This window comes from Rutidosis leptorrhynchoides, unplaced genomic scaffold (genome assembly GCF_046630445.1).
Source record: "Rutidosis leptorrhynchoides isolate AG116_Rl617_1_P2 unplaced genomic scaffold, CSIRO_AGI_Rlap_v1 contig175, whole genome shotgun sequence".
In the NCBI taxonomy this organism is placed as follows: Eukaryota; Viridiplantae; Streptophyta; class Magnoliopsida; order Asterales; family Asteraceae; genus Rutidosis; species Rutidosis leptorrhynchoides.
Window position 1 is genome coordinate 59,640 of NW_027266424.1, and position 14,147 is coordinate 73,786.

A 14,147-nucleotide genomic window follows, 5' to 3' on the forward strand; every position below is an offset into this window, starting at 1 on the left:
TCAGTTTTCTCATTGAACCACATTTCAGGGATCTCCTGTCAACATTGATTGAGTTTACTATTGAGTGATTCTAGAATAAAAGTCTCAAACCCATTCCTTCCGTCGAACTCCTCACAATCTCTCTACTTAAAGGCTTTATAAGCGGATCCACAATGTTATTAATAGACTTAACATAGTCTAAAATAATAACTCCAGTAGAGAGCATGTGTTTAATGGTGTCATGTCTACGACGGAGATGTCGAGACTTACCATTATAGATTTGGCTTTGCGCCCTTCCTATAGCCGACTTACTATCACTCAAGATGATGATAGATGGTACCGATTTCGTCCACGTAGGAATATCTTCAAAGAAGTTTTGGAGCCAATCAACCTCCTCTGCCGCAACATCTAGAGCTATGAATTCAGCTTCCATAGTCGATCTAGAAATGCACGTTTGCTGCTTAGATTTCCAAGAAATGGTAGCTTCTGCTAGGAGAAAAACATAGCCACTAGTGGCTCGTGTATCTCTACAGCCGGATATCCAGTTTGCGTCACAGCTGCCTTCTACAGCTGGAGGATCTCCAGTGTAAAGGAGTCCTTAATTATAAGTATGTCTAAGATACCTTAAACTTCGAACTACACCCTTCCAATGATCTTCACTTGGCTTACTTGTATACTTGCACAGCTTATGCACAGCACATGCAATATCAGGTCGCGTGCAAGATGTCAGATACATCAAGCTACCGATAACCCTGAAATATTCAAGTTGATGTATTCCAGGTCCCGTGTTAACTTTAAGCACCGTATTGTCATCCATATGAGTCTTTGCAATGAGGTTGTCATCTTTACTAAATATGTCTAGAATTTTTTGGACATAATGAGATTCACTCAAGGCCAAACCATTGGAAGTTCTAACGATTTTAATCACTAAAATCATATCTGCAATTTTCAAGTCTTTCATATCAATGAACTCCTCAGCCATATCAATGAACTCCTCGGCCAGGTCGTCTCATGTTTAGCTAGCTTTACAAAAATCCAATTTGAAAAAGATTAGGAGAGCATCAATTCAAATTGGAGAAAAAGTAAGATTAAGATCAAGTTGAATTTTTATGTCAAAAAAAAGATCAAGTTGAATTTTGATTGACGTACATACTTTATACTAATCATGATTAAAAATTATTTCCTCTATTCGGCAGCAGAACGTGAGGTCTACGTGTAGAGCATAGTAACATTAGAAAAATGACTAAACTTTGCTTATAAATAATACTAATTAATTTTTTAATTTAAATAAGAGAATCAAACCCTGATTAAGCATATTGCGAAGCAATCAAGAGTTGCTAAAAGGATAATTAGCCATTTGATTAACGATAAGCATAAAAGCCACTTGGACTTAGCTATTAGCTAAAGGCCTTGTGGGCCATCAACTGGGCAGAAAATTGTTCTTGGAGATGACGAGATGGGAAAGATTACGAAATTAGCCCTGTTCAGCATTTATTGCTGTTACAGGGAGGGACATGGCACTTAACATTCGTTAACTTCGGTAATGGTGACATGGCATTTTTTAATATTAAAAAAAATGTAATCTCATCCCATTGTTGACGTGTCATAAGTAAGTAAAAAAACGACCGTTTCCACAAGCACAAAATTAATTGCTCATCATTTTACTTTATTATATAGCTGAGAATTGCCCGACTCTTCATTTACAGAGACGGGAAAAACAAAACCCATTCCAAGGTCAGCTAGTACCGATTATCCTTCCTTCTTCCCATTGGTTGTGTTGATGACGTCTCTTTGTACATACGACTTTTGTACCACGAAATTAATATTTACTCATTATTTGATTATATATTGGTTGGTGGAAAATTTGTACAGATAAATAAATCGACAAGAGGCAGATAATATTGAATAATTCGTTGAATATTATTAATCATGTGAGAATAAACACACAGTCATATGATTCGAAATATAAAATAGCACATATATGAACGATTAAACAAACAACAAAGATTTAAGGGAAAGAGATTGCAAACAGTGAAGGCACGATCAGATCACTTTCCTTAAAGCGTAATACTCCCCGTACTGTACTTCGATTACAATGGAGCAGAGTTTCCCAGGATACAACCATAATGAACGAGATAATAAGTACAATATTTAATCGAGTTCGGGTGAGACTTACGCTAGCTAAACTCTCCGACGACACGAGAAAGAAGAGACATAAAGACAGTGGGTTGTAAGCCGACCTATTTGCTAGAAGGGTTTTTCTGAATGATTTCAGTGTGTGTAAATCCAAAGAATAGCCAGGTATTTATAAGTTTAGAGGTTTGGTTGGAGTAGAAGAGATCGACTTGGAGTGCACTTCAAGACTCCTAAAAATAACGACACTCCTTAATGACGTACACTCTAATCAGAAAGAATTATGATCGCGATCCTCTTCCGAAATCTTGCGCATTTAAAATTCTAATTCAAATGGGAGATAAAATATGTTTCTAATTAGGAGATAATATTCCACTAATTACGGAAGTCAAAACTTTGTAGACTATAGTGGAAGAATCCCACTAATCACGGGTCATTAATTAAGAGATTAAATCTCTCTAATTAAACAGACAAAAAATCAAACCGGTTTCATTCCAAAAATAAGCAAACTGAACCGGTATGATCTGCTAAGTGGATCAATTGACAAATCCAAATCCAAATCGAACCGCTCCAGTCCGGTTTCAGCCACGTAGGAATATCTTGAAAGAAGTTTCGGAGCCAATCAGCCTCCTCTGCCGCATCATCTAGAGCTATGAATTCAGCTTCCGTAGTCGATCTAGAAATGCACGTTTGCTTCTTTGATTTCCAAGAAATGGCAATTCCTGTTAGGAGAAACACATAGCCACTAGTGGCTCGTGTATCTCCACTGCCAGATATCGAGTTTGTCACAGGTGCCTTCTATAGTTGGAGGATCTCCAGTGTAAAGGATTCTGTAATTATAAGTATGCCTAAGATACCTTAAAGTTCGAACTACACCCTTCCAATGATCTTCACTTGTCTTGCTCGTATATTTGCACAGTTTATGCACAGCACATGCAATATCAGGTCGCGTGCAAGATGTCAAATACATCAAACTATAGATAATTATGGAATATTCAAGTTGATGTATTTCAGGTCATGTATTAACTTTAAACCTCGCATTCTCATCCATAGGAGTCTTTGCAATGAGTTTGTCATCTTTACTAAATATGTCTAGAATTTTTTGGACATAGTGAGATTGACTCAAGGACAAACCATTGGAAGTTCAAACTATTTTAATCCCTAAATCACATATGCAATTCCCAAGTCTTTCATACAGAAAGTCTTGCACAACATGGATTTTGTCGCCTTGATGACGTTGCTATCACTTCCCATGATCATCATATCATCAACATGCAAGCAAATAATGACATAGGATTTTTCGTCCCCTTTTATGTAAATATATTTGTCACATTCATTTATACGAAATCCGTTTGATAGCATAGTCTGATCAAACTTCAGATGCCATTGTTTCGGAGCTTGTTTAAGTCCATAGAGGGGCTTGACCAGCTTACAGACTTTTTGTTCGGTCCCTAGAGTTACAAAACCCTCGAGCTGCTCCATATACATCTCTTCATCTAATTCACCATTCAAGAAAGCCGTCTTTACGTCCATCTGTTGGATTTCAAGTTTATTAATCGCTGCAAACTCAATTAATATTCGGATAGACGAAATTCTGGTCACCGGCGAGTAGGTGTTGAAATAATCTATGCCTTCTTGTTGCTTGTATCCTTTGATCACAAGTCTAGCCTTGTATTTATCAATGGTGCCATCTGCTTTCATTTTCTTCTTGAAAATCCACTTACACCAGAGCGACATATTTTCGGGTGGAAGATCTACTACTTCCCATGTGTGGTTTTGCATAATAGATTTAATCTCATTATTTATTGCTTCTTCCCACATAGGAACATCTAGAGTAGACATTGCTTGTTTATAAGTTGTGGGCTCACCACAATCAAGCATGTAGACTACAAAGTCAGACCCAAATGACTTAGTTGTCTTTGCTGTTTGACTGCGTCGAGGTTCGTCATTTTCAACGACTTCCTCTCGTTCAGTCCGCTTTCGCGAGACAATCTCTTGTGGAGTTTTCCTCGAAAAGATCTCCTCAAATAATACCGCAATCCCGTATTCCATTATCGCGCTCTCTTGAATCTCAGGTATTTCAGATTTATAGGAAAGGAATCGGCATGTCGTGCTGTTGTGTGCATAACCTATAAAGATGCAAACTATAGTCTTCGGTGCGATTTTTACCATCTTTGCTAAAGGAACCGCCACTTTGGCTAAGCACCCACACACTTTCATTTATTTATAGGAAGGAGGTTTTTCTTTCCATAATTCATAAGGGATCTTATCCAATTTCTTATGAGGAACTTTATTCAGGATATAGTTAGCAGTTAAAACTGTTTCACCTCAAAAACTTGGTGGCATTCCTGTGTTTAGAAGCATTACAAGAAGCATGTCCTTAAGACTTCTACTCTTGCGTTCGACCATTCCATTCGACTGAGGGGAGTATGGAGCAGTTGTTTGATGTACAATCCCATGTTCTAAACAAAATTCTTTAAAACGGATGCACAAACTCTCCACCTCTATCACTTCTTAAGAATTTAATCTTTTGCCATGATGGTTTTCAATTTCTGCTTTGTATTCTTTAAACTTCTCAAAAGTTTCATCTTTACTTGTTAGTAAATATACATAGCAGAATCGTGTGGAATCATAAATAAAAATAATAAAGTACTTTTTACCGTCTCTAGAAGGCATAAACTTATAATTACAAACATTTATATGGATTAAGTTTAGAGGTTCAGAAGTTCGTTCAACACTTCTATAAGGAGTTTTCGTTGCCTTTGCTTCGACGCAAATCTGACATTTCTTGTGATCGTTTATATTCATTTCTGGAATTAAACCCATTTGTACAAGTTTCAATAAAGAACCATAGTTAATGTGTCCTAATCGTTCATGTCATAATTTAGGAGACTCAACAATATAAGTAGAAGAGGAATTATTATTATTCTCAATAATAGTAGCGAAGCTCGAAGGCTCATTGTTTACAAGAGTCATAACAGAAAGCTTAAATATTCCATCAATTTTAAAATCCTTGCCCACATACAATTCATGTTTCATGATCAGCATCTTGTCACCTTCCATCACCAGCTTGAACCCTCCATCGGTGAGCTTCGATCCAGACAGGAGATTCTTACGCATTCACGGAGCATGCAGAACATCCTTTAGCGTGAGGGTCTTACTTGAGGTGATCTTAAAACAAACCTTGCCGACACCTATAGCAGCAGTGGTGGGGGAGTTGCCCATGTAGAGAGTTATGTTGGGAGGTGAGTATTTCGAAAACATAGATCTCTCAGTGCAGATGTGGCGGGTGGCGCTAGTGTCCATGTACCAGTAGTTCGGATTTCCTCCAACCACGTTGACTTCAGCGACAACACATGACAGATCAATGAACTCCTCAGCCAAGACGTCGACCATGTTGACTTGAGCAGCAGTTCTCTTCTTCTTGTTCTTCTTCTTGTCAGCAGTTTTGTTCTTGCATTCTGAAGACTTATGGCCTGTCTTCTGACAATTAAAGAATTTCCCCCCTGAAGGGGCCAGCAGTGGCAGCAGCCTTAGGATCACTTTGTCCTTTCGTAGGAGGACTCTCCTTTTCTTGGACGACGGTGAAGCCTCCACAACATTGGCATTCGGATTAGCAGCCTGAGGAACCTTCTTGTGAATCACACGTGAGTCCTCTTCAACCTTCAGCTTGCGGATCAGATCCTTGAAGTTCATTGGCTTGGTCTTGTGTTCCGATAGTTCTGAAATCCGCTCCAGTCTGGTGGCAACATGTCAATAGTATAATTCACAATGAAAGACCCATCGAGTTTCATACCTTGACCAGCTATCTTCTGCAAGAGCAATTGTCATTCCTCCATTTAGCCCATTAGTGGCTTTGAGTCCGTAAACTTGAAAGCCCTAAAATTCTGCACAAGATGCTTCTTGTCATTCACAGCTTCTGCCTTATATTGAGCCATAAGGCTGTCCAATCGAGATTGTGCAGTATGATCTTCCTCTTTGTACACGTCGAAGACATTCTCCCCGAGACCATTCAGGATGAAGTTACGGCGACAGTGATCACCCCTCGTCCAATTGTCCAGGGCAACCTGAGCTTCAGCAGTAGGGTTTTCATCCAGAACGGGCTTCTCCATTGTTAGGAACTTTTCTACCCCGTTAACCATCAGGTAGAAGTGCATCTGTGTCTGCCAGCGCCTGAAATCCTTCCCACCTCCAATGAACTTGAAGGGTTTCTCAGACGAAAACGAATGTGGTTGTACGAACCCTGCCGCAGCATTCATAGGATCGTTAGCCTTGGCGCAGCCATTAGGGATGGGCACCGGTCCGGTCGGTTTTCGACCAAAATTCTGACCGGACCGGTCATTTACCGGTTTTAAAAAATCAAACCGAACCGAAAATCGGCCGGTTAAAAGACAAACAGAAAACCGACCGAAATTTTCCGTTCGGTCGGTTTTTTTTTAATTTTTTTTTTTTTAAAAAAAAAGCCTAGCTATAACCTAAAAATTTCGGTCGGTCGGTCGGTTAACCAAAATTTTCCGGTCAGTCGGTCGGTTAACCGGTAAAACTATATAAGATACTATTTATAACCTAAAAAAAATAAAAAAAAATTACTGTTTTTTCGGTCGGTTTTTGACCCATTAACCGACCGATCCTTTACCGGTCAAAAACCGACCGAAAAAGTCCAAAAATTACAAACCGGACCGAAAACCGACAAACCGACCGGAAGCTAAAAAAACCGACCGTTTCATCCGATTTTTCGGTTCCGGTTCAATCGGCCGATTTTTGCCCAACCCTAACAACCATCGTTTTGCTCCTTAATAGCAGCATCAATGACATCATCAACGAAATACATGATGGGGCTACAATAAACGAAAACAATAGTAACTTTTTGTTTCACACTCTAACTCGATCCAATGAAAAGTCACAACTAGCTAGCTAATAATAGGAGAATGTCTTATAAATTCGTTATATAGATATATTAATATGTGTAATGTAAATTCGTTTTCATATAAGTACTCTATATCTAAAGATATCTCTTCTTAAGATATTTATTTAATAGTACTATGACTTGTGTGTTCATCTTCATAGTCTTCTTTCTCATGGCCATCATGAATATGCAAGCATGCACTGCTCGAAATTTATCGTCGTTCTCTTTTCCAACGCCGTTGACGATGAGTCGACCCTCTGACAAGGTTCCAAAAATATATATACAAATTCTACATATTTAAATTATTTTTTTCCGCTAATAAGGGAGATTTGATTGTTTGACAATTTTGGAATTTGATATATATATGCAGGGTTCGGACAAGTTTGGAGGCACCATGGAATATTCAAGTACTCAAGATGAAGATCATGTATTGATTAGTACCGATCAACATGATAAGAAATATTTGTATAGCAATGAAGAGTCAAAACGTACTCTTTCGAACGGACTGAGGAAACACAGGACAAGGAGAGGTCTTATTAATATTAATATTCCGGTGAAATCCTCAGTTTCTTGGCATGTGCCGGAAAGCAACATCAACAATATTCGTCCAGGTTTTCTTTTCGATTATTCGCAACCAAGACTGCACCCTCCTTCTCATAATTAAACTTGATTACTACTAGCTACTTTGTTCAATTAAATTTTATTATATACTAGTAACTTGTTTTTTACTTTTTTTATTTTATTTCAGCTATTCTCTCTGTTATAAATCCGTACACCGTACATATATATATATATGTGTGTATTCTTTTAGCACCCAATCTTTGGCCGATCTTCTTGCATTATATGATTTAGTATTGTCATTTCATTTTTTGTTCATCTCGTGTACTCACATCACGTGGTAACCGGAAACCACTCAAGTACAAATTATGATTCGCATCGACCGGCGTACATTAGTCACTAGATAACAAAAGAAAAGGAAGTCATTGCCTAACGAACGCCTCAAAAAATAATGCATTCATGGAAATTCAGGAAGAGACATGAAAGAAGCGTGCGAGTTTTAGTGGTCTTTTCCTCAATTAACACTACAATCGGGACGCGTCATGTCGACTCGGGAAGAAACATGAAAGAAGCGAGTTGTAGTGTATATTTCTCAATAAAACTACAAGTCGGTGCCCAAATTTCTACCACTGGATATCAATAAGACTACAACTCGCTACATAAATTACTGATTGATATCAATAAGACTACAACTCGCTATGAAAATTACTATTCGATATCAATAACACTACAAGTCGATACAAAAAAAGGACACGTGATGATGCAAAAGGCTGTGGCCCCGTCTTCTAAATTTGGACGTAGTATACTTTAGATCCAAATTTTTTAGGCCCATTACAGGCGGAAGAAATCAATTTCAAGGAAGCTCAATAGATTTTTTTAAAAAAAAAAGTTTGTTAGTCGCGAACCGGCCGAATCATTTTAAAAACCGGTTCTTGCTGAACCTAAACCAAGTCGACAGTTGAACCAAATTGCACGTACCCGAGTCTCTGAATCACATCACCACGTAGTAGCATACTGCTAACCGCTAAATAATTATAACTGCCAAACGTGTCGTTTTATGCTTCCTATATCCTATATTACAGTTTCCACTACAATCAAAATCAAACAATAAGCTTATAAGCCTGAAAAGATTAACAGAGCACATAAAAATGGCAGAGGAAGAAGACGAGGAGACAATATTTGTGGTTTTACAGAAGAAGCTGAAAGAATTGGAATCAGATTTCAATGCATTCCTCTCTTTATCACCAGACGTACAGAAATCGTACTACGAAAAACACTCACCAGACATCGAACAGAGGATCCTCTTCTTAAGAAACCTCTTATCAGCAGAATCATCATCCAATCCTGGGAAGCCACGTCACCTGAACCAGATCGACAAGAGGCTCACGAAATTGGAACGGTTTTTCCATGAGTGGGACGCATCAACGACGACCAATCTGCATCTGGGCGATACATGTTGTTCTTGTCTGAATAATGATGATGATGATGATGAAGAGGAATTGCCGACTTCAGCTTGGGAAGGTTCTATTAGAGACAATCCGTTATTTGAACATGGTAATTCGATTATTAAAGATGATGATATTTCTATGCCTGAGAAATGTGACGGAGTTGTGAAGTTGAAGAAGAAGAAGAAGAATATGATGGTGGTTGGACGGAAAACTACAGAGAAAAAGAGAGATTTATCCGTTAATAAGTACAGTTGGGTTGTGATTGGATTAGTTTTGTTGTGCTTTGCCGCCGGCGCCACTGTTAAATTCTGTAGTTGCCACAGTGGAAGTCTTCCTACACCTACTTAATCTATGTTTTGACTCTTATGTTTAGACTAAAGTTCAGTTCACTTTAGATTTGCAGGTGTAGTTTTTTCAGAATTAATTAATTTGGCCTAAACATCTTCTGTTGCCTGATTATATTTCCGATTGCTTAAATTTGATCTAAGCACAAATTTAGTTTGATATTTAAAAATATCTCTAATGAAATCCTCCGAGGATTATCCTCGTTCTAGTTTCTCTTTTAAGTGAATCATTAAATATGGGCTTTTTGATCATGGTAAAAGCCCATAATAAGCCCATTTCATTCAAAAGTTTAGGGTTTTTTTGACGAGAAATGAAAATAATAAGGACCAAGAATATAGTTTGGCCTTAAATGTAAACTTTGGCCAAATTTTCGAGAAGCTACCCTAAGGTTTGTTTTTATACGTTTCACTGCCTGAAGTTTACTTCCCGTTTTGCAAGTTTTTATTGCTGTTACAGGGAGCTGACATGGCACTTAACATTCGTTAACTTCAGTAACAGTTCTGACATGGCATTTTGTAATATTAAAAATAAAAAAAAAAAATTTAGGCAAAAAAATTGTCCTTTTCCTTCTTCACATCGTTGATGACTTATCTTTGCACATACGACTTTTGTACAAAGGCAAACCCAATCCAATCAGCTAGTAGATACCATAGGATCTTCTTCTTCTTTTTCTTCTTCTTCTTCCTAGTAGCTACCATGGGATCTTCTCCTTCTCCTTCTTCGATTCGGAAACGGAAATACGATGCCTTTTTGAGGGAGGTAGCTACCATGAAATCTTCTTCTTCTTCTTCTTCCTCGAATCGGAAATGGAAATACGATGCCTTTTTGAGTTTTAGGGGTGAGGATACTCGCACGAACTTCGTCAGTCATTTGTTTTATAATCTGAAAACGAATGGGCTCCACGTCTTCAAAGATGACAAGAAGCTTGAGAAAGGCCACGAGATCGCTCCTGAGCTTTTACAAGCGATTCGAGAATCCAAGTGTTCGATCGTCGTCTTGTCGAGTAACTATGCGTCTTCCACTTGGTGCTTGAATGAGCTCACTGAGATCGTTGCGCAAAACAAAGCAGTCGGGCACAAGGTTATCCCAATATTTTACGATGTTGATCCCTCTCAAGTTAGGAAACAAAATGGGAAATTTAAAAAAGCATTCGATCATCACGAAGCAACTTTCAGAGAGAAAAAAGAGATTATTCGTACATGGAGAGATGTTTTGACCCAAGTGTCCAATCTTGTTGGTTTTACCTTACAAAATAGGTCAGTACTGTATATTATTTGTGTGTTTATTTATAATATTAATTAATGCTGACAAGGTAGCTACATCAGATTACAATGTAAACCAGTTTATGTCTGAATTATAGGGAAGAAGCAGATGTCATCAAAGAAGTTGTTAAAGTGATAGCGAGGGAATCAAAAACTGCATATTCCAGTACCATTGATGGTTTGATTGGAATTGATGAAAGATTGAGCAAGTTAAGAGAAAAGATGTGTTTAGATTCACTAGATGTTCGTTTTGTCGGTATATGTGGGATGGGTGGAATTGGCAAGACAACACTTGCAAGACGTGCATATGAAAGTATGTCAGAGGATTTTGAAGGAAAATGCTTTCTTTCTGATGTTCGAAAAGTATCAACAAAACGTTTGCAGAAAAAACTTCTGATTCACATCCTCAGAGAAGAATCTGACATACCGGACGAACACGATGGGGCCAAGATAATCAAGAATAGATTATGTCACAAGAAGGTTCTTATTGTATTAGATGATGCGGACGATGAAGAGAAATTAAGATATCTGATGGGAAGTCGTGGTTGGTTTGGTCCGGGAAGCAGAATCATCATTGCTAGTAGAGATGAACATTTGTTGTTGACTTGTGGAGTGCAAAAGAATGATATATACAATGCCACTCTATTAAATTTTAATGAAGCTCTCAGACTTCTTTGTTTAAAAGCTTTTGGAAGTAACGAACCCCATGAAGGTTTTGTGGAATTTAGCAAATCTGTGGTACATTATGCTGATGGCCTTCCTTTAGCTCTTGAAGTCATAGGATCATTTTTGCATGGTAGAACTATTAATGAGTGGAGAAGCGCAATTGGACGCTTTGAAGTGGATTCAGATGATAAAATATTCACTGCTCTACGAGTTAGTTTTGAGGGGCTCAAGCCAACTGAGAAAGAAACATTTCTTGACATAGCTTGCTTTTTCAATAACAAATACTCCAATTATGATGTCAGAGAAGTGCTGGAAAGTTGTGATTTGTATCCAGATATCAGTGTAAAAGTTCTCGTCGAGAAGTGTCTTTTAAATGTCGACGATTCTAGCATGAGGGGCAGATTATTTAGGATGCATGATTTGTTGCAACGCATGGGACAACAAATAGTTGAACAGAATTGTCAAAGCGATCCAGGAAAGCGCACTAGGCTCTGGAAGGAAGAAGATATACATGAGGTTTTAACTGAAAGCTCTGTAAGTAATTTTACCATAACTACTACTATTATTTTTGTTCTCTTTCAACTAATTGAAGTAATACTAACTCAAACTAATAATCTGTCTGATGATATAATATTTAGGGTACAGAAAATGTCCAAGTCATAATGTTTAAGGTACATATTGTTATGAGAAATTTCATTTTTTTTCTTCTTATTTTCCTTGTATGACAATGAAATTTCCTCGTGGTTGTATTAGGGACCAGAAGAAGTGATCCATGTGGGTGCAGATGCTTTCTCAAACATGAAAAAATTAAGAATTCTTGTAATAAAGAATAAAAGATTGATTCTTCCAGATGGTATTCATGCACGTAGTTCGTTCAGGAATCTAAGATTTGTTGATTGGGAAAACTTCAATTTACCATCTATTCCACCATGCTTCCAACTTAATAAACTAGTTCATCTAGTTATGCATGGTGCCTCTACTGTAACTTTGTGGGAGGACACTAGAGTAAGCTCTTTAATTATGCTCTTCTAAATTGGTTTTAATGTTTATATGTATCTAATATGTTCCTCTGAACTTTCGCATTCTTAACTTCTGCAGCATCTACCAAAGTTAAAATCAATCGATTTCAGTTACTCTCAATTTCTCCGAAATACTCCAAACTTGAAACGTGCTGAAAATGTTAAAATTTTGAAGTTTGAAGGATGTTCCAAGCTGTTAACCATTCATGATTCAATTGGGGATCTGGAAAGTCTTACGATTTTGAGTTTGAGAGGTTGCAAGAGTCTTAAAAGACTTCCGGAAGAAGTGAAAGGATGGAATTGTCTTAAAATTCTTGACCTTAATGGATGTTCTATTCTAGAGAACTTGCCAAAAAATTTGGGGAAAGCAGAATTGTTGGAGGAACTCGACTTGAGTGAAACTTTCATAATGGAACTTCCATCATCTATCATCAATTTGAGAAATCTGAAGAAGTTTTCTTTTCGTGGTTGGAATGGGGCAGAATCATGGTCGGGATTTGTTAGCCGCCATAAGGAAGTTAGTAGTATGAGTCCCCCGGGTTCTTTCGTAAAGATGGTATCAAGTTTTTCCATGTTAACAAATCTTGACTTAAGTGGGTGCAGGCTTTCTGAGGGTGCTATTCCCAATGATCTAAGTTCATTATTAGCATTACTGGAAAAACTAGACCTCAGCAATAATAATTTTGCTAGCCTACCTCGATCAGCTTTTCAACTACCAAGACTCACAGACCTAAGATTGGCGAATTGCAAAGAGCTCAAGTCATTGCCTTCTTTTTCAGGTTTTGAGGCTTTGAAGAATATTAGTTTAAGTGGTTGCAATCTCTCTGATGGGGTTATTCCCAACGATCTCCGTTCATCAGTCCGTTTAAAGACCTTAGATTTTAGTGGCAACAATTTTAGTAGACTACCTCGTAAAATTTATCGACAATTTAAATTCTGTCTTGAATTGAATTTAATGAGGTGTCCTCTGCTGGTGGTTGCAAAAGGAGGATATGAGAGCTTCTCATTATCACTATTAAGCATGTTACTGCAGGTTGGAATACTCTCTCTCTCTCTCCCCATTATGTATGTAATATTCTCTCTTAATTCCTCTACTTTGGAATTTACATATTTCCATTCTAATTTTCAGCCACGCGGATTGTACGTATGGCGGCGATTTATGTTTGTTATTCCTGGGAATGACATGCTGAAATGGTTTCAGAGATGGCCGACTGGGGTCAAAGTATTAATACATACCGCCACTGCGAATTGGGAGTGGGAGAAGGATGGTAATCATGTCAGGGAGTTGATTGGTATTGTTTATTGCATAGCTTTCAGAGCAAAGGAAAGATTAAACCCCGACCGTGGGGATATCATCCATTCCTTGGAATTCAATCATGGGGACTGTCGCAGTAAAATTTATTTCAGTGAGGAGTCTCTCTTGTCGACCCATCAATGGATACTTTATCACTCCGAATATCCTATGAATATGGGTGATTCAAGTGAGGCCTGGTTGGAAGTCAATTCCGAGCTGCCAGATCTGGAGATACAGATGGGGTGGAGAAAACTGTACCTGAGTCTTTAGGTTTGAGACGAGGTGGAGTGAAATATGACATGGTTAATTGTGTGATTAACGGAGTCCGGATCTTGAAACGCGATGATGATACAAAAACGTGTTTTTCATGCTCGGAAAAATGATTAAAATAAACAAGATCCAGTTCTGAGAATCCGATCATGCTATTTCCCTTAAAAAAAATTACTACGATCGGGTTCTAGGAACCCGATCATGCAAAAAAAAAAAATTTTGACCAAAATCGTTTGCTAGAAACACGATCATATTTAAAAAAAAAAA

The 14,147-nt window shown here is 37.9% G+C and overlaps 1 protein-coding gene across 1 annotated transcript; it reads left to right on the forward strand.

Moving 5' to 3' along the window:
• Positions 1-10,065: 10,065 nt before the first annotated feature.
• On the forward strand, positions 10,066-13,880 carry LOC139881608 (TMV resistance protein N-like). The gene is made up of 6 exons (XM_071866052.1): positions 10,066-10,625; positions 10,730-11,831; positions 11,936-11,968; positions 12,051-12,302; positions 12,396-13,349; positions 13,446-13,880. Exons 1-6 carry the CDS (start codon positions 10,066-10,068, stop codon positions 13,878-13,880), a joined length of 3,336 nt encoding a protein of 1,111 aa, XP_071722153.1.
• Positions 13,881-14,147: the final 267 nt, after the last annotated feature.